Genomic DNA, 21,771 nt, shown 5'->3' with positions numbered 1-21,771 from the left:
TTATCCTGACTTTTTGTTGACTCTTCCATTCCAGAATTCTGTTTGAGGCATTATTTTTAAGGTGTTTAGAGGGAACATTGAGTTTGCCTCTGTTGTGACCTTTTTATTCCACATGTTGCTTCTGCCATTTTCATTGCTGCTTCAACTCTCTCTCTTTTTGTTTTTTTAAGTAAATAATTTTTTAAAATTTAAAAATTTCTGAATGACAAATTTCAAATAAAGTGGCATTTACATATATATTATAGAACAGAAAGAGCTTCTTGAAAGAGAGTGAACCAGATGAAAACTTGGCAAAAGTTATTCTTTCCTAGTTCTAGAATGATCACATTGCTCTAATTCAAATTGGTCTTCTAATTTCAAGTATAATTTAAAATCTTGAGATCCAAGAATCCCTGTTGCCCTATTAGACAGCTAGTTCCAGTTATTCATAGTATAGCATAGCATTTTGATTTCTCAAAAGGTAGCCTTGCTCTCTCAGTCATTCACTGTTATGGAAACTTCGTAGGTACTGCAGGTGAATGAAAGATTTGAAGAAGAGAGTGGATATTGTATATTTTCCTTGTGTCTTGTAAAGGCCACAAAATATATCTTAAGATTTAAGGGAGTGTATGTTACATCATACACCAGAGGCAGTTTATCTAGAGATCTTCAAGACAAAGGATACAAGGATATTCATCACAAGTAAGAGATTGGAACTTTTTTAGGAGATCTTATTCCAGATAACTGGAAAATGAACAAAAATTAACTTACTCTCCCTTTTTCCAGATGGACAGCAGTAGCAGATAAAGGGTGACCATTGGACCCTGCTCCTAGTCTAAAAAAGGAATGTTTTCTTTCTGGAATAATGTTGAGAAACAATAGCACATTAGGTAGGGTAGCCTTTTCTTGTGTTTTGCTTCCATCTTAAGCATACCTGGAGAGTCGAGGAACACCTAGATAAGGGAGTCTGAACTTTGTATTTGATTCAGTTGAAATAGTATCAGGCATGATTGTTGGAGGGAATGCGGGAAAACTGGGACATTGATGCATTGTTGGTGGAGTTGTGAACGAATCCAACCATTCTGGAGAGTAGTTTGGAACTATGCTCAAAAAGTTATCAAACTGTGCATACCCTTTGATCCAGCAATGTTACTACTGGGCTTATATCCCAAAGAGACCATAAAGAAGGGAAAGGGACCTGTATGTGCACGAATGTTTGTGGCAGCCCTTTTTGTAGTGGCTAGAAACTGGAAACTGAGTGGATGCCCATCAGTTGGAGAATGGCTGAATAAGTTGTGGTATATGAATATTATGGAATATTATTGTTCTGTAAGAAATGACCAACAGGATGATTTCAGAAAGGCCTGGAGAGACTTACACGAACTGATGCTGAGTGAAATGAGCAGGACCAGGAGAACATTATATACTTCAACAACAATACTATATGATGACCAGTTCTGATGGACCTGGCCATCCTCAGCAATGAGATCAACCAAATCATTTCCAATGGAGCAGTAATGAACTGAACCAGCTATGCCCAGAGAAAGAACTTTGGGTGATGACTAAAAACCATTACATTGAATTCCCAATCCCCATATTTATGCCCACCTGCATTTTTGATTTCCTTCACAAGCTAATTGTACAATATTTCAGAGTCTGATTCTTTTTGTACAGCAAAATAACGGTTTGGTCATGTATACTTATTGTGTATCTAATTTATATTTTAATATATTTAATATCTACTGGTCATCCTGCCATCTGGGGGAGGGGGAGGGAGGTAAGAGGCGAAAAATTGGAACAAGAGGTTTGGCAATTGTTAATGCTGTATAGTTATCCATACATATAACCTGTAAATAAAAGGCTATTAAATATATATATATATATATATATATATATATATATATATTAAAAAAAAAAAAAAAGAAAAGAAATAGCATCAGGCAGGCTTCTTATACTATTGAAGTGGCTGGGTACACAGTCACCTCCACAGAGATGCCTATGTTCTAAAAAGCCACTTGCATTATTTTAAATGATCTTTCTGGTAGACTTTGGCTTCTAATTCCTTTTTGTGCTGTCCTGCTTATTGACAGTGAGACTGTTGATTGTTAACTGTGTCCCTCGATAATTGGTAAGTTTGTCCAGAGATGCTGGAAATGGTGAAGGTTTTTAATACCTTTGGGATTTTGGTTGCATTAACTAGTTATAGAAGTGTTGCTATTTCTGGGTTGTCCTCTGGATCTCTTGGCTTCTTTCCTAAAAGAGCAAAATGCTAATATTTCTCTTCTGTCACTAACTGTGAAAATATTCACCTTTCCTAATGAATTTGCTTTGATTTCAATTCTGTGATGCTTTAGAATAAGTTCATGTCAGGCCAGAAAATGGTAGGTGGGAGTTGCATCCAATCCCCTTCACTCCTTTGTGCAGGTAACATGCAGAAACCATTCAGACACACAGTTTGCTCTAATCTGATGCTTTGGAGATATTTGTGCCCTGCTGGAGGTTCCCTTCTTCCTGTTTTTAATCTTATTTAAATGTCATTCATTTGGCTTTGTAATTAAGCCTCCCCTCTGCTTCTTTGAGGCTTCTGTCTGTGCTATTGCTTCTCTGTGCCTTCCTGGAGCTGGCTTGTTCTTCTCTGCACCTGGTTCACTTTATTGTAGGGACTAATTTCTAGTCTTGAAGTAGCTTCTGAATCCATTACTCATCTTGCTTCTACCTGGCAACATAATGTGCTGTTCTCCCCTGTCCTCCAAGTTGTTTCCTCCTATCTGAATCTGACTCAGGAAAAAAAAAAAAGAAATATATTTAGTCTCTGTTAGTGAGAGCACAGTTCTAATAATGAGCTTGAAAACAAGATTTCTTTCAGAGGCAGAGAATAGGGGAATGCGGACAAATTTTACATGGTCATCTCTATGCTAGAGAAATAAACTACCCTTGGGTATTCTTCAGCTTAGAAATACCTCGCTTTTTGCCCTAACTTTGGTGGGTTGAACCGTTAGCTTATTTTTTCTTCTGAGATTGCCTAGGGGTTTTTTTCCCCCAGTCTTGGTTTAGCATGGAAGGGCCAGAGGCAACTATGGAGCCACATCTTGCTTCACTAAGTAAAAGGGAAGGAGAATCTCTAGGAGGAGGAATGGGGCCCAAGATTCAGTATGGAGAATGCTTACTATGTAGTTTAATGTTCTAAGCATTATAATTGGTATCTCACTAATTTTTCCAGCTGCCCTGTGGGAGAAAATTCATGTGGGTGGGGAGAACCTTATTAGCTAAAAAGATGAAAACCCAAGATACAGATTCAGAGGCTCCAAATGTATTTGAGCTTTCCTAGGTTAATGTTGACTATCAATGAATAGTCCTAATCAGTAGTATTGTTCATAATAACTCTGATTATGTTGAGAGCAACTTTGCTGTCCTAAGAGCTACTTTTCCTGGAATCTGTCCTCAGCAATATATTACTCCAGGGAATATCCTTGGACTGTGTTGAGCTGGTAATTTGGCTCTTGCCCTGCCACACTGAGATATTGCTGGTGTGTGTTTTGCACTGCTATTCTGTATTGTTTGAGGCAAACAATCTTTGCTACTGGGGCTTCCCTTTCAAACTTTGTCTGGCCTGGTTCTGGTCATAACTTAGGACTGCCTACTGCTTTAGAGCTGTTGGAGACTTATTCTTTGAAAACTGTCAGGTTTAACTAAAGTTTTATACTAAAGCATAGAGCTTTAAGCTGAGAAGTTGGTGTTGTGAGAAATTATATATGTCATCTCAGCCACTAACAATCCTATCCTTTGTGTGTTAGTTTGCTGTCACTGCTTAACTGAACCCCATCAAAAGCTAAACTGTTTATGCGATGCTGGGAAAACCCCTTCTTCCCCCTCTGCACTTGGTGAATCTTTGGATGGGGAAGAGATTAGTGTTAATTTCTTGCTTTCTGTATTCCCCTTGATTTTCCCTCTCTTTTTGTTCCTGGATATTATGGGGGGGGGGGGTTGTTTTTTTTTTATTTTTTTTTCCCATCTATAACTTTTATTAAATATGTACATTCATTTTTCACGTTTCCTTATGAATCATATTGGAAGAGAACAATCAGAACAAAAAGGGAAAACTCACAAGAAAAAAACAGGAGAAAAAAAAGGTGAACATAGCATGTGTTGATTTGCATTTCATTTTGGTTCTCTCTGGATGTGGATGATGTTTTCTATCCAAAGTTTATTGGGATTACCTTGGATTCCCTAAACCTCTGAGAAGAACTAGTAGTAGTTGATCATCACACAATCTTGTTGTTGCAGTGTACATTTTCCTGGTCCTGCTTGTTTCACTCAGCATCAGTTCATGTAAATCTTTCCTTTACCTTTCTAAAATAAGCCAGGTGGTATCCTGTCATAGTTTAAAAAAAAAAAAAAAAAACACTAGATTTGAATTCAAAGAAGACAAAGTCAGATTCTGATTTTGCTACTTACTGTATGACTTTTTGGCATGCTATATAATCTCAAATTTATTTATCTAAAAAATCAAGAGGTTAGATTAGATGATCTCTAAGGTATCTTGTTCTAACTTGTTAAGCCTTTTCTGAGCTCTTGTTCTCCTGAATTCGGAATGACTGTTCTTGGAATATTCTTTTCTTTTTCAGTTTTTATTGTTTTTTTTTCTCTGAGGTTTTACATGTAGCTGTTAACTTTTCTATGGTCATGTTTTCTTTTTGTTGTTTACTCATTTTTCCATTGAATTTCTTGACTTTTAACTTGATATTAAAATTGGGCTGTGCTCTGGGGAATGGAGAGAGTGCTATCTTAAGCTTCAGGCCTTTCTGCTGGTGCTTTCAGTTCTTGGAGTCTGTGAGTTTTCATTTCTTTCAGAGTTGTATAATTGAAGGAGAAATGTGGTCACTACTTTCCTAAGCTGTGGTCTTATATGTGAGCAATCACAGAGCATTCTTTTCTACCCTTGAATTGTGACCAGAGACCCCACTCCTATTAGTGCTCTTCCTTGCCTTGAGATTACGATCTTGAACTTCATATGGACAATGCAACAGAATCTTGCTCCGAGTGCCAGCAAAAGTGTCCCTGTAATCTTCTGGATCAGTTGTCTGACTCCTTAATGACTAAGTAACCTCTGGTAACTATAACTGCCATTGATTTACTCACTCCCCAGACCTGTTATTGGATTGCACTCCATTTTCACCTAGTGAGGTAGACCTTTCTTGCTAATCTTCTAAATTGTCTTGGGCTGGAAAATTGTTTCACCCACGCCTTTTGTTGGTGTTGCCACTACACAATTTATTTGAGAAGTTATTTTAAAGTTTGGAGGAGAATTTGGAAGAATCTAGGTATGTTCCTGGCTTTACTCTTTTACATCTTAACTCCTCCCTACTCCCCAATCTTTTTTAACTGTTTCAGGGATCTTTGTGTTGGAAAGAACCTGAAGAACCATTTAGTACAATCTTTACTTTGTTGAAAATTATCTAATTTTTGCTTTGATTCCAATCACAGTTTTCAAATTAAAATTGCTCTGAAGGAAAGTCTCACCCTTTTAAAAGAACAAGTTATAGTGTGTATATTACCATGGCAACAGGAATAGCTGAGGCAACAAGTTTATATACCTCATCTTCCTAAGGTCTTTTAACTTTCTGATAGTAAGAGCTAAAGGTTGGAACTGAGAGGTAGAGGACAAGAAGAAGAAGAAAGTTTATGCAGGGAGACATGAAGAATGAATTAAGGAATGTTGAAAGTGAATAGCAGAAGGTGCTAATAGGATATTTAACACCTGTCCTTCTTGAAGCAGCTGAATATAAACTGAAGTAAACAGCCAGAAACAGTGAGAGGGATCTGGGATTGTCTATAAATGAGACAGATCTAACAAACCAGTGTTTGGAGAAGGAATTGATAATAATTTAAATTAGTAACAAAGTATACCATATGTCTTTGAGAGTTTTGTTCCTTTTTAACATTTATTTTTTATGGCTGCTTTTAGTTTGTAAGTAAAAAATGAAGTTAATTTGTATTATTACCTTGTATTAGTACCTCATTTGTATTTGTAGTAATACCTTATTTTATGAAAAAACATTTTAATTTCTTTGCTTCTCTGAATTATCCAAGATTAAAGCAGATTTAATCATTACCTTCTGATATGAAATAGAAGAATATCATCTTCTATGGAATTGTCATTAATCATCTGGTAGCAGCTACAAGTGAATAACAGCAACAATAATAATAACGACAATGATTTATGTAGCACTGTTTGGAACCGAAAAGCAAATTATTATAAGCCCGCCATCAAGAGAACATTTCCCCTAACTTTATTCCTATCATTATCTCTAGGCCTTTCCTTCATCCCTATTTGCCCAGTCTATCACCCTTTTTCAGGGTTACCCTACTCTTGCCCTCCACCAGTTTTACTTATTTCCATTTTCCACATGGTCCTGCTAAACTTTTACTACCTGTAGAGGTAAAAGGAAAGGGACAATTTTCCTATAATAATTTTATAACTTAACTATAATTTATTACATATAACTTTATATGACATAAGAATAGTTATCCTTGCCCATGCTCCCTTGTTTAGTTTTAGTTTATTCCTACCTCAAGTTCTTTTGAGTACCTCTTTAAGAAGTCACAAAATTGAGCTCTTTTCATCCATGTAAATTCACACAACATAAATTCATCTTGGCCCTTGTTGCTGCTCCATTTTTTTGTTGACTTCCTATCTCTTTTTCCCACAGTTTACCTTTTATTTCTTTTAATTCTTGAGTAGTCTCCCTTTATTCCTCCATTATATGCACTTACAGCAAGTAACCCAGTCTTCTACTGAATGGTCCCTTCTGGATTATTGCTTTGTCACGGCTATACAAGTTCAATGAAACTATTAGCTATGCTATGCAGGGTTATAAAAGGTAATCCATTCACCCATTAGTTGGGGATTAGCTGAAGAAGTTATGATATATGAATGTTATTATAACATTATTATTATTATTATGTTATTATCTTATAAGAAATGATGAGCAGGCTGATTTCAGAAAAGCCTGGAAAAACTTACATGAACTGATCTGAGTGATGTGAGCAGAACCAGGAGAATATATACAGTATACAATATACAGTAACAAGAAGATTATGTGATGATCAGCTGTGATGGATTTGGCTCTTCTCAGCAATGCAATGATTCAAGATGAGTCCAATGTAGATGAAATATCAGAACTATGCACAGAGGTTCATAATATTATATAGAAGGCAGCAACAAAAAATATCCTAAAAAAAAAAAAAAAAAAAAAGAGCAAGTAAGTAAAATTGCTGTCTGATGAGGCATTCCAAATTTTTTAGGAAAGAAAGAAAATGAAAGGTAAGGAAAAAAGGAAAGTTGTCCCCAACTAAATGCAGAATTCCAGAGAATAGCCAGAAGAGGTAAGAAGGATTTCTAAAATGAGCAATGCAATGAAATAGTAGAAAACAATAAAATGGAAAAGAAAAGAGATCTCTTTAAGAAAATTAGAGATATCAAAAATGAACATGATAAAAGACAAGTGACTCTTTTTTATGTCTTCTCATAAGTATGCCCTGGACACCTTCCTCAGTTTTCTTGACATGGGGAGGATATGAGTGGAGTGTAGCAGGCTATCTTTTAGTGATTCCTTGTATTCCCCTGTGACTGGCAAGTTTTCTTTTTTGTGCTTACATTTCTTTGATAATATTTTATATATTGTGTCTCTTTCATAATTTCTTTTTTGTGATGTCTTGCAGGCTGCTTATACCATTTTTCCTTTTTTTTTTTTTTTTTTGGTGATCCTCAGTTTTAGTTTGTCACAGACTGGAGGCTTTTATGTTTCAGAGCCATATCAGCACACTGGAAAAATACCAGTATCAAAAAAATGGCCATTTATTTCAAGGAGAACCTTAAGACTATTAAAAGTACTTTGAATTTCCCAAAAGCAAGTTAGCTTATCTTTCTGTTCAATTCCAGACCCAGTTTATCCATTTTTATTGTCTGTCTAAAATATTTACTGATGGACAAAGTTGTTTATTAGATGGCATATTGTGGTCTGAAAAATAAGCATTCTTCATCATTTTGATTTTTCCTACATAGATAATTAAGCCATTTTCCAACAATGTCATCTATAAGTAATATTTGAAGAGTTTTATCATCTATAGATGTTCCCTCTTTGACTTAGACTCTATATTGGATATTCTCAATAAAGTGGCATAGATCTTTGGCAAACATAATTGTTTTTTGCTTTGCTTGACATTAATGATCACAAGGTTACTGGATAATATTAATTCTGTAAAATCTTTTAGGGAATCTTTTATAATTTTTATATATGAAAGGATAAACCTTTGTTAGAAGAGAGATTTTAAGTTAGCAGTTTGCTCTAACCAATCAGTTTTCTGTAATCAATAAACAACAGTAGGATTTTGGTTTTTTTATGTCTTTCCATTCAGTTATGTGATCTTGATGATGATGATGTTAGCTGATACATAAAATCAAAATCTTGTTTCTCCTCATATCCAGCAAGTTGGCAAAGTTAACAAAAGATGAAAATGATGTTAGGTTGTAAGACTTAGAAGTACACTAATATAGTTTTAGCCGAGTTGCGAATTCTTTCTATCATCTGTTCTGGAAAGCATTTTGGAGTTATAATTTTTTAAAAAGTGACTAAAATATTTATACCTTTTGACTGCAAGATTTCACTGCTAGGAATCTTCACAAAACAGAAGATCAAAGAGAAAAAAGTTCCATATAACCAAAATATTAATTAATTTATGGTAGCAAAGAATTGGAAACAAAGTAGAATACCCATTGATTAGGAAATAAACACATTGTGATGGAATATTAAATTGATGCAGAGTAAAGTAAATAGAAGCAGGAATACAAATAATAAAATGCTAGCATGTAAATGGAATAAACAATAAAAGAAACTGAAAACTCTATAATTATTTTGACCAGCTTAAACCATGAGAAGAGTTGAGAAAAATATGTCCTTCAGGAAAGCAGTGGAGGAATATGGGTATGAAATGCTGTGTTATATTGTCAGGTACAGTCAGTATGATGGATAGCTAAACTGTTTTTTTTTCCCTTATCAAATCTTTATTACCAAGAGAAATCCAGGAACTGTGTGAACATAATTACAAAACACTCTCCACACAAATAAAGTGTGATCTAAACAATTGGAAAAAAGTATCAATTGTTCATAGCTAGATTGAGCTAATATAATAAAAATGACAGTTTTACGTAAATTGGTCTACTTTATTGTTCTACTAATTTTATAGAGCTAGAAAAAAATGATAAAATTTATCTGGAAGGGCAAAAGATCAAGAATATCAAGGGAATTAGTGGAAAAAAAAAATACAAAGGATGGTGGCCTAACAATTCCAGACCTAAAAACTGTTATAAAGCGGCACATCAAAAACATGTGATATTGGCTAAGAATTAGAGTGGTGGATCAGTGAAGTAGGTTAAATACACATGACACAGTAATTAATATCTGTAGTAATATAGCATTTGATAAACCCCAAAACTCCAGCTCTGGGATGAGAACTTACTATTTTGTAAAAATTGATAGGAAAACTAGAAAGTAATATGCCAGAAATTTGATACAGACCTACATCTCAGATCCTACACCAAAATAAGGTCAAAATAAATTCATGATTTAAGCATAAAGGATGATACTATAAGCCAATTAGTTTGTCAGATCTTTGGAGAAGGGAAGATTTGTTGCCAAGGAAGAACTAGAGACCATTTTGAAATGCAAAATAGACAACTTTGATTATATTAAATTAAAAAGTTTTTGCACAAACAAAACCAGCACAGCCAAGATTAGAAGGGAAGCACAAAGCTGAGAAAAAATGTTTTACAGCCAATGTTTGTGATAAAGCCTCATTTCTAAATTAGGTTAAAAACCTGTGTCAAATTTATAAGAATACAAATATTCCCCAATTGATAAATGGTCAAAGGATATGAATGGACAGTTTCAGATAATGAAAATAGTCATATGAAAAAATGCTCTAAATCACTATTGATTAGAGAACTGCAAAATAAAACAATTCTGAGGTACCTCCTCATACTTCTGAGATTGGCTAAAGTGACAGGAAAAGATATTGATAAACGTTGGAGGGGATGTGGGAAAACTGGGACATTATGCATTGTTGGTAGAGTTGTAAAATGATCCAACCATTCTAGAGAGCAATTTGGAACCATGCCCAAAGAGTTATAGAACTCTACATATCCATTGATCCAGCAGTGTCTCTGCTGATCCCAAAGAGATCATAGAAGAGGGGAGAGCATCCATATGTGCAAAAATGTTTTGTAGCAGCCATTTTTGTAACAACAGAATTAATGTAATGTAATTACTGAAGATTGAGTGGATACCTATCAGTTGGAGAATGGCTGAATAAATTATGATATATGAATGTAATGGAATACTATTGTTTTATAAGAATTGATGAGCCAGATGATTTCAGAAAAGTTTGGACTTACATGAACTGATTCTAAGTGAAGTAAGTAGAACCAGGAATACAATGTACACAGTAACAGCAAGATTGTATGATGATCAACTATGACAGACTTAGTTCTTCTCAGCAGTTCAGTGATCCAAGGCAATCACAATTAACTTTGGATGGGAAACACCATCTGCATCTAGAGAGAGAACTATGGAGACTGAATATAAATCAACATATGCTATGTTCACTTTTTTTCCTTTTTCTGTTTTATTTCTCTTGTGATTTTCTCCTTTTGTTCCAACTTTTTTTTCTCCCAACATGATTCAAAAGGAAATGTGTTTTTAAAAATGTACATATATAATAAAAATGTTTTTTTACATGTAACTGAGGAAAATAAATTTTTAAAAAAATTTATATTACAAAAGAAGGTTTGCTGGAATGGGTGTAGGGAGGAAAGATATATCAACAAAGGAATGTGTTATTTAAAAAGCATTAAAATATTTATTAAAACCATGGAAGTGGATCTTGCTACTTTAAGAGACTTTGTATCTCTTTAACATTATTATATAGTTTTTAAAAGATACCTACTGTCAAATATCATTTGTGAATGTTTGTATGCACTTTTCCTCAAGAATTACCTTTGTGAATATATACACTATTTTCATAAAATTTTATAAAGATGGTAATATAGTCACATGGGTTGATAGTTTTTGGATTGATATTTTCTCTGTCATCTTTTTTTTTTTTTTAATAAGGTTTGAGATTTTTCCCCCTATCTTTGGTATCTGAACCTTCTTTAACTTTGAAAATCAATCGTGTAGCACACTTAAAATTATATTAACGTCAATGCTGTCCTTCTCTTTATATATTTGCTCTAGTTTACCTGCTTTTTCCTCTTTATTTTTACAATAGCCATGTCCTTGATAAGCACATACAAAGGATTATAGTGTTAGAGTCCAAATGTGGTGACTTCTCTGTGTTTGGTGAAAAGTATTATAAAAACAAGTATGTTTATTTTGAATAGCTTCCCAGATTTGTTTTAAATTGATTTTTACTTGCTTTTGCTTTTCTCCGTTTTATGAGGCAATATTGAATATGTTCTTTTAGCATCTTTTTCCATAGGTTATTTTAAACCAGTCGTGCTATTGGTTGTCATATACTTCCACTTAACAAATAAGTTAAGTTTTTGCTTACTTAGATATTTCTTAGACTTTTTTTTGTTGTCCTTATTATGATAGTTGATTTACATTGGTTAAATTTTTGTATGAAATGATTGTAATCAGTTTATGTGTTCTTATATCCATTTCTCATTTTTCAACATCACTAACTTGTTTTAAGCAGGTCAAGTTGGAGTTGCTTTAATTATATATCATGTATTTTTTCCCTAATTTTTATTATTTATTCTAACTTTGTATTAATTTTTATCTTAACAATTTCATCTGACTTCACAGTCAGCTAATCCTGGAATGACTCCCACATCAGTAACAAGTCATTCCCTGTCAGTTAAAAATGTTTCTTTTTTGTGTGTGATATTTTTCATTGTTCACTGTGTACATCATCAACTGAATGAATACTTTAGTAAAGTATTCATGATATAGAAATGTAAGTTTTTTTATTTAGTCTATTGTTTTTGGCTTCTCTCATTTTTTATCCCTGTTTTATATTTTCTATTTTATTTTTCACCTTCTTTCCTTGTTCCCACAGTTGCATTGAAATCACCAAGTATAAGAATAATCTGTTGAATTATTCTGGAGGATCTTGGAGAATTGTTATTGTGGTGATTTTTAAATAATTTTTTTTATCTTCTGTATTAATGCTTTATTTGCCATTATCTCCATGGTGGGTTTTTTTTTGTTTGTTTTGTTTTTTGCAAATACTTTACCATAATCACTGCAATTTGAGGTGATTGAATGTTTCTTGTTGCCTTTGTACTCATGCCAAAATCAACCATATCAATTCCTTTATTTGCCATTGCAAGGAGAACCTGAACCATTCTTCCATTAGGCTGCAATTTCCTTCTGTGTTCTGGTTTCATTTATACATAGCAAGGGTTTGAAGATTGGTATGATTCAGTTTCTCCAGTAATATGTTTACTTTTTTGTCTTTGGATTAGGATTTCATGTTTATAATTACAGTAGTGTAATTAAATAAATGTATCCATAGTCTAAAATTGAATTTTTATTTATTTATCCATTATTTATTTTTATTATTCATTTTTAAAGTTTTGAGTTCCAAATTCTGTTCTTTCTTCTATGCCCAGCCCCCATCCATTTAGAAGGCAAGTAATATTATAGAAATTATACATGTGAAAAATGAAAACAAATTTCCATATTAGCCATGTTACAAATATAAAGCATGAAAAATAAAATGAAAAAATTAAACTTTAATTTGCACTAAGAGTTGATCAGTTTTCTCTCTGGAGGTAGATAGCATTTTTCATAATAAATCCTTTTGTGAATTGTCCTGGATCATTGTATTGATTTAAAAAGCTAAGTCTTTCATAGTTGATCATCGTTAAAATATTTCTTTTACTGTATACAAAGATCTTGTTCTGTTCACTTTACTTTGTGTCAGTTTGTTAGTCTTTCTATGTTTTTCTGAAACCTTCTTCCTTATTTCTTTCATATTAATATCACAATTTCTTCAGCCATTTCTCAATTGATGAGGATTCTCTCAATGTCTAATTTTCTATATATGTGAATCCTTTTCCTTTTCCTTTGAGCTTTTTGAGATATATGCTTCTGAGTCAAAGAGTATGTATAGTGACTTTTATAGAATAGTTGGATGAGTTCACAAGTCCACCAATTGGGATACTATTACTGTCCCAGTTTTTCCAAATCCCCTCCATCATTTATCATTTTTCTTTTCTGTCCATGTAGCCAATATGATAGGTGATAGGTGGGTGGGACCTCAAAAGATGTTTTAATTTGCATTAAATAAATTAAATAATTAGTGATTTAGAGCATTTTGAAATATAAGATTTATGTTTGCTTGGATTTCTTTTTCTGAAAACTGCCTGCTCATATTCTTTGATCTTTTGTCTATTGGGAAATGGCTTATATTTTTATAAATTTGGCTCAGATCCCTATATGTTTGAGAAATAAGATTTTTATGAGAGAAACTCCATATAAATTCTCCTCCCTCCCCCCCAGTTTGTGCTTCCCTCCTAATTTTGGCTGTATTAGTGAAACCTACCTTTTAAACTTTACATTAGTTTATAGTATATATTTATATTAATTTTAATAGCTCTATTTAATGCATTTCTAAGCCCCAATCAAACTAGACTTCCTTTCTGCCCACCAAACATTGTAGCTGCTTTAGCATCTCTGTGCCTTTGTCACTGCTGTTCCCCATACTTTTCTATACTCTCTCTCCCTCTTTACCTGTTGGATTCCTACCTGTGCTTTAAAGCTTAACCCAAATGTCACCTTCTTTAGAGGCTGTCCCTAAACTTCATCCCCTTCCAATCACTGGTAATTTCCTTCCCCCCAGATTTGACAGTGCATTTTATTTAACTTTTTAATGTACTTGCTATGTAATATTGTTTCTCTAGTATTTACATTAATGCCTTATCTCTTTACATATAAGTTCTATAATATTGCTTTGTTTAAATTTTGTATTTCCTCTTTTGCCTGGCATAGGACTTTGTATATAATCATCAGGGAATAGATGTATGGCTTATTTTTTTTTTCCACAAACAAAGCATGTTAGGTAGATAGGTAGTGGATACAGCACTGGACCTGGAGTCACAAAAATATATGAATTCATATTCATCCTCACTTTCTATAGCTGTGTGACCCTTGATATTTATGTCATTTATCTGGCTCAGCTTTCTTATGTGTAAAATGTAATAATAGCACCTACTACTCAGGATTATTGTGAAGTTAAAATGAGTTAATATTTGAAGAGTAATTTGAAAACCTTTAAGTGCTATATAAATCGTAGCTGTTACTAGTACTACTACTGCTGCTGCTGTTGGCTTTATTCAAAATGGCTTTGTGAGATTAGCTAAGATGACAGGAAAAAATAATGATAAATGTTGGAGAGGATGTGGGAAAACTGGGACATTAATACATTGTTGGTGGAGTTGCAAACTGATCCAACCATTCTGGAGAACAATTTGGAACTATACACAAAGGGCCATCAAACTGTGCATAACCTATGATCCAGCAATGTCTCTACTAGATCTGGATCCCAAAGAGATTATAAAAAAGGGAAATGTAATGGGCTGAAGCTCGAGTTGATGCACTGAGGTCCCAAGTACGTGAAGCTAACTAGTAATTGGACCATACTCTATTAATATATGCTTGGAGAAAGAATGGCCTCCGCCCACTCTTTGTGCAAGTTCTGATGTATTGTATAGGAAATGACGTAGGGACGACTTTGGTGGGTGGAGAGAGGGGGCGGAGAGAGAGGCAACGAGACTGCTGGCCAGGTTTGTGTCCTGGTGGCTCACATTCCTATCGCCATCCCCCTTCATCTCCACAAAGAATAAAGATCGAAGATTTTCCCTTAACCTGAATTCCTGACTCCGGCTGATTTTAAAATATGTGGAATCACAGGGAAAAGGACCCACATGTGCAGAAATGTTTGTGGCAGACCTTTTTGTAGTGTCAATACGCTGGAAACTGAGTGAATGCCCATCAGTTGGGGCATGGCTGAATAAGTTAGGGTAAATGAATGTAAAGGAATATTATTGTTCTATAAGAAATGATCAGAAGGCTAATTTCAGAACTATGCTAAGTAAATGAGTAGAATCAAGAGAACATTGTACACGTCAACAACTAGATTATGTGATGATCAACTCTGATGAACTTGGGTCTTTTCAACCATGAGGTGATTCAGACCAATTTCAATAGACTTGTGAGAGAGAGAGCATCTGCATCCAGAAAGAAGATTTTGAGGACTGAATGTGAATCACAATATAGTGTTTTCACCTTTTTTGTTGTTTGTTTGCTTGCTTTTTGTTGTTCTCATTTTTTCTTTTTTGATCTGATTTTTTTTTTTTGTGCAACATGATAAATGTGGAAATACGTTTGGAAGAATTGTACATGTTTAATTCATATTGGATTACTTGCTGTCTAGGGAAGAGGGGTGAGGGGAAAATTTGGAACACAAGGTTTTGCAAGGGTAAATTTTGGAAACTACCTTTTTTTGTATTTTGAAAATAAAAAGCTATTATTTAAAAAAATAAAATAAAATGGCTCTGTGAGCTAGGTACCTCAAATCTTATTAGCTCCATTTTATAGAAGAGTAAAGAGATCCAGGTTATTTGCTAAAAGGCACAAAGCTAGTAAATCATTGATTTAATACTCAAACTCAGAACTTTTGATTCCAAGTCCAGTATTTTTTTTCACAATACCACATTATCTTTAGCATACTATAATGGAATATAGAATTATCAAGAGGTACTAAAAAAAAAAAACCTGATTAGGATTTGTTCTGAAACTGCAACATCTTTGTAAAATGATAGCATTGTAACATGGCTTCTTATGTGTTTTTTGCATTCTGAACTTCATTATCTATTGTTTGTCAGCAGTCTGTGTTATTAAAGGATATTTAATCACTAATGTTCCCATGGATAGATTTGTAGCTCCAGGCAAGAGATAACTAAGAATGGAGTTATATTACTAGTGTAAAGTGGCTAGATGAAAACACTCTCTGCTTAGAAAACAGAGGACAAAAGACAGCTTTGAATTGGAATTCCTAATTTGGAATTGAACTATTTGTTCCTTGAGTGATAGAGTCACAGAAATATTTTTTGGTTTTCTTCTCTTTTAAGGGTCCAACTACTTTAGTATTTCCACCCCTATTTTCTATTAGGATTGGAGATTGAGGAATCAATGACAGGTGAGTGCATGCATTCATATGACTGAATAGGTCATCCCTATAACTGGAACTGACTTCCTTATCTCTTCCAGTTGAAATGCTTCAAGACCTAATTTAGGTCCTGTTGCTTCCATGAAGACTTCTATTATTCCCTCAGTGGGAATTATTCTTTCTGTCCTCCTGTTTTAAAAAAAAGATTTGTTATCATTATTAGATATTTGGAATATCATCAACAGTTATGAACATTTCTCTCTACATCATTTAAGTTGGCTTTTAAACATAAAAATTTTTTTCCTTGTATTTTATTTTTCCAATTATATGTAAAGATAGTTTTCAACATTCATTTTTGTAAGATTTTTAGTTCCTTTTTTTTCCCCCCTTCCCTCTCTTATCTCTTCTTCCCTAAGACACCAATCTGATTTAGGCTATATACAATCATTTAAATCATAAAATATAAGTATTTCAAATTTAATACGATAGTCCCAATATTGTCCTGCTTATCTATGCTATTTTCTAATTTTCTGCTTTTTAAAAAATTATTTATTAATATTATTTATTTTTCATCAGTCAGACATTATCTCTCCCCCCTCCCCCCTTTTAAAGTTGTACTGAAAATCCCTCCAAATTCTTAATTCTTTATCTTTCCCAACCCATCCCACTTTATCCAAATATTAGTTAGGTCTGAAAACATGTATCTCATTCTTCACCCCTAGCTGATCCATCACTTTTCTGCCAACGGGAAACATAACTTATTACCAATTTTTTGAAGTCTTTAAAACTTCTTAAAATTCTTTATTTCACAGGTTTTTTTTTTCTTTTACCATGTTGTGTTCATTGTATAAATTATTCTCCAGACTTCATCAATTCCTACACATCTTAGAATTCTCTGAAATCCATTCCACTTGTCATTTCTTATAGCACAATAATATTCCTTTACATTTATATAAAATTATTTAATCAGCCATTTTCTAATTGTAAATCTTTATTACAGTAAAAGATACTTTTGTACATATGAATCCTTTACTTTTCTTTTATCTCTTTTGAGTTCTTACATGTCTAATAATGTTATCTCTGCATCATAGGACTCCGTTTAGTGACTTTTTGAGTATAGAACCAAATTGCTTTTCAGAATTATGGGATTGCTTTATCATTAATGCATTAGTGTGCCTTATCCATATTTGAAAAAGATATCTTTTCCTCTGTTTTTTTAATTTGTTTATGATGTAACCTTTTATACCTAGATTTACAATCCATTTGGAACTTATTGTGTGGTATGTTATATAAGAAACTGAGGTAAACCAAATTTTAACTTGACTTCTTTCCAACTTTCCCAGCACTTTGGTCCAAAAATGAGTCTTTTTTTTTTTTACCCTAATTAGAATCCTTGAAGTTGTCAAACTGCTGCATCTTAGAAAACTAACTTGTTTTATTAACCAACCAGAATCAAATAATTTTAATGGATCCTGCTTTGTAATATAACTTGATATCTGATACTTCTACGGTATCGATCATATTTCTTATTTACTCTTTACCTAGCTTCCATCACATTGTCCTTATATTATACTGTTTTGCCTTGCATCTTATCCCTTCACCAAAGATCTGCAAATTCTTTTAGGACCAGAACTATGTATTTGTATTCACCTTTGCATCTTCAGATCTTTGAATATAGTAGGTATTTAAGTGTATATTGAATTGAATAGTGATTCTTCAAGTTGCTGAACTGTTGTTCAGGTTTTAAAATCATTGAAAGTGGGATCATTGAGATAACCAGAGTATGAAGGAAGAGAATGTGTGCTTCTTCATACAAGAAGCCAGCAGTGGTTGGTTCAGGGATTTGCTTTTCTGGATTTCAGTATCTTAGGAGGTTCTAGGATCGGTATAAAGGAACAAAGGAAATTACAATTTATATAGTTCCCACCATATGGCAGGAACCCCATGCTGAGCAATTTACAAAAATTGTCTCATTTGATCCTACAAAATCCCTAAAAGATAGTTGCTATTGTCCCCACTATATAGTTAAGGAAACTTCTCAGAGTCACACAACAATTAAGGCTGGATTTGAACTCAGATCTTGATGATTGCAAGCCCAGTGCTTTATTTATTATACTGTAATGCTGGAGAAACTGAGGCAGGATAGAGATTAGAGAGTTTTTAATATTTTATTAATTGGAGAATATAATTGACTGGACAGGACTCTCCTCTCAAAGTATCCAGTGGTGAATATGAGTTCTCAATGACATATATAGCCACTTGGCTCAGCTATAGGAGTAGACCAAAGTAGGGGCGGAGTCAGAACATTGAGAGTGCGAAGTTTCAGGACCATAAATTTGGTACTAGCAGGATGGGGGGAAACTGGAAGCCAGAGTCAGAATGTCTGAATAAACAAAAGTAAAAATGTCAATGTGATATCCCAGATAGTCTTATCTTTTGGAATATTTTAGAGGGGTAGTGTCTTAAATTCTTGAGGGCAGAAGGAGTTAGGAGTCAGGAAATCTTATGGCCCCATGTCTTAAGCCTCACATTGACAATTTATAACCTTAGAGCAAATGGTCCTCAGTCTTAATGAACCAGAAGGGGGGGATTACAACTAATCCCCTTACAACTAAGGGGATTGAGGCAGAACAGTTAAGGAAACTGAGGTAGAACAATTCAGGAAAACTCAGGACAATAAGGGAAACTAGTGCAGGGAAACTGAGAACAGTTCAAAGAGACTGTAGCATAACAATACCACCTAGCTCCCTCAAGGTAACATTGGGACAATGTTGCCTCAGATTCTGCCTGAATGATCTTATGGCTCCCATAAGCACACTCTCCCTGATCTGCTTCTCTAGCCTTTCAGGATTTGACTTTTTTGTTGTTGGTGTTGGAAGTTGTTTAGTTCCCTTGGTGTTTGTGGAAGCCCAGATCTGTGCTGCTTTATGGCTTGTGCCAGCATTGCTCCCTCCCTTCTTTCTTCCCTATTCCCCACTTTGTCATTACAGGCTCTGAAATCCCAGAGAACATGACTAGCTTTGCTCCAACTCAGTAGCAATAAATCATTTCCCTTGCCTTCCTCCTCCTCCTCCTCCTCCTTGTCCCCTTTTCATTTTTTTTTCAGGTTTCCTGGTCCTTATTTACCAGATTGCCAATGCGGAGCCTGCATCCCTGCACTGTATGTGATTAGGATGAGAGTTCTTATTGAAAGGTTGTGTGGGAAACCTGTGTATTCATCTATTTCATTCTCTGGCATTCCTATATACATTGCTCACTCCCTCTTTCTTCTCTCCCCTTGTGTGTTCCTTGAGTCCACATACCAGGTGACTTTTAGTCATTGCCAAAATGTGTGTTGAGTTTAGGGACAGAAAGAAAGCTCCTTAACAAACCTGGCTAGAAGGTAGTTTAAAGAAGAAGGTTTGAAGTTGGGTATATTTTATTTTCATCAAGTATCTCCTTCCTTTCTCTTCCCTATTTGCTCCCCTCTACCCCCATCTCTCCACTTGCTGCTAACAGTAGTGTCCTAGTGATCCTAGGCATGTTTTCATGGGATTTTTTGTCAGCCACTTTAACAACTGATTCAATGTAATGAGCCAGTAGCTCAAAGAATATCTTCTGGTCATAGTGATGTAATATAGCTTCTAGGGGAGACAGTAGTGATTTTGAAGTCCCTTGACTTTGGAGTACTATTGTACTAACAATCTGTCAGTGATTGTAAAATCTTCTAGCCTTAGAATAGTCCTATAAACATTATTGACAGACAGACAGATAATTTGTTGGTAACCAACAGTGATAACCAAGTTCCTGAGACGATAGTGAATAAGACTACCCCTCAAACCTACCTGAAAGCCATAAAATTAGAAAATAAGTAACATGAAGCTCTGATCCAACTCTGTCTTATAAATCTGTCTCCTTTCTCTTGGTTCCTTGCTAACCTCTCTTGGAACTTAGCCCGCTTCAATTAACATTACAATTCCAGTAAACTTTGCCCCTTGACCAGGAAATGGGGTCAAGCCTGCAAATTCTTTTGAGATACCTCACAACATTGGTCTGTGACCCCAAAATTTTGGGGTCCCCTTACCAACCTCAACAATAGGGGGGCCCAGAAGGCATCTGGAGATTGAATGTTCAGGTGAATAGATTCAGGAGAGGTCTAGTTACCTCCTTCAACAATGTTAGCCTTCTGTTTCTGTAGGGAGGGGGCACAAGGAACAGAGACAGTTTGTGTAAAGACAGTCTTCTATGGTCTTCTCTCTTCCATTCTCTAACTACATCTGGGGCTTAGTCAAAACAGTAGGAACCAGGCATCCAGGAGGCTTACACCTACTCATCACTGTATCACTCTGTTATTTCATGCCAAAACCCACACTTTTGTTTTCCTAAAGCTTTCGAATCAAGAGTAAGGTAGATGTGGTATCTCTTTTAGAAAGTAGCTCTAAAGCTGACTTTTACAGGAAAGAGAGGTTGAGCCTGTTACCTTCCCAGGAACAGTGAGAAAGGAAAGGGAGGAGAAATTGGGGTGAGAAGACAAAAGAGCTAAACTTAGGGTTGCCTGCATCTGCTGAATCCCTTGCAGCTTGCCTTCAAAGGGGGGGAGTAGGGTACAGGGAAACTATTCCAGATGGGCTTGGAGCAGATTTCTTTTCAGAGACAGATGTCCTGGGTGAGAGAGGACAAGATGGCTATTAAGGATTTCTTTTATGTTTAAGATTTATTTGCCAAATGCCTTTAAAGTTGCTCTTAGAGCCTGGGGCCATACATTCAATTTCTTTACTGGGATTGTTTGTATTTAGCAATCCCTCCCTTTGTTTGCTTGGTAGAGAAAATGACATGACTATGATCAGAAGGGATATTAGGGTAATATTTGAAGTTTAATCTAGATAAGATTTATTCTTATTTGTAGCATTCCTGTTTCTCAGAGTACAGCTTTCCAGTTGCTGATTGTCCTATTCCTTGAACAGCTGGTGACCAGTAAAATCTGTAGAAGTTGTTCTTATAAGTAGTGATGTTGGAAACAGAGAACATGGCTGAATCTTGGAGTAGCTTGAGATGCTGGCAGGCAGAAAAAAAAATACCACCTCGTTTTGACTTGTAAATTGAGCAAATTTGATGGGGAAATCACCAAGTGGGAGTAAATTTGGAACACTAAGATGTCAGTTTTGTAGTCAATTTTCTAAGTCTAATTGCTGTTTAAGAAGCAGCAAAAAGAAGTTGATTTTTAAAAAGAATCTTCTACGGCAACTCAGCAGACATATGCTAGGGAGGGTCAGTGCTTTCTGTGAAATATTTTATCTGCTGCCTGCCTTAAAAGTCCTTGGCAGCCCAACTGTCACAAAAGCTCAGCTTATTTCTCTTATCTGTAATTTTGCAGCTAGTCTGCTTTCAATTAATTTTATTGGTTGTATTTAAGTAGCTGTTGAAAAGATTTTCTGTTTTCATTCCTTTAGCTTTGATCAACTTGCTGAAATTCCTTATGTCCAATGAAACTGTGCTCTTGGCCAAACACAACATTTTCACATTGGCTCTTATGGTGAGTAATGAAAAAACTTTGTCCTTTTCTACGTCCTCTTTCCT

The 21,771-nt window shown here is 34.7% G+C and overlaps 1 protein-coding gene across 7 annotated transcripts in view; it reads left to right on the top strand.

Annotated features, from left to right (window-relative positions):
* The window catches only part of ARMH3 (armadillo like helical domain containing 3), a 217,773-nt gene that overhangs the window by 86,331 nt on the left and 109,671 nt on the right, over nucleotides 1–21,771 (top strand). For all 7 annotated transcript variants that reach the window (XM_031955731.1, XM_031955728.1, XM_031955730.1 and 4 more), the window contains one exon: nucleotides 21,645–21,727. In XM_031955731.1, coding sequence (XP_031811591.1) covers nucleotides 21,645–21,727 — 83 coding nt within the window. The remainder of the gene's footprint in view (nucleotides 1–21,644; nucleotides 21,728–21,771) is intronic.

Source organism: Sarcophilus harrisii, chromosome 2 (genome assembly GCF_902635505.1).
Source record: "Sarcophilus harrisii chromosome 2, mSarHar1.11, whole genome shotgun sequence".
NCBI lineage: Eukaryota > Metazoa > Chordata > Mammalia > Dasyuromorphia > Dasyuridae > Sarcophilus > Sarcophilus harrisii.
The sequence above is the reverse complement of the archived record's forward strand: the minus strand, read 5'-3'. Positions and strand labels throughout refer to the sequence as shown.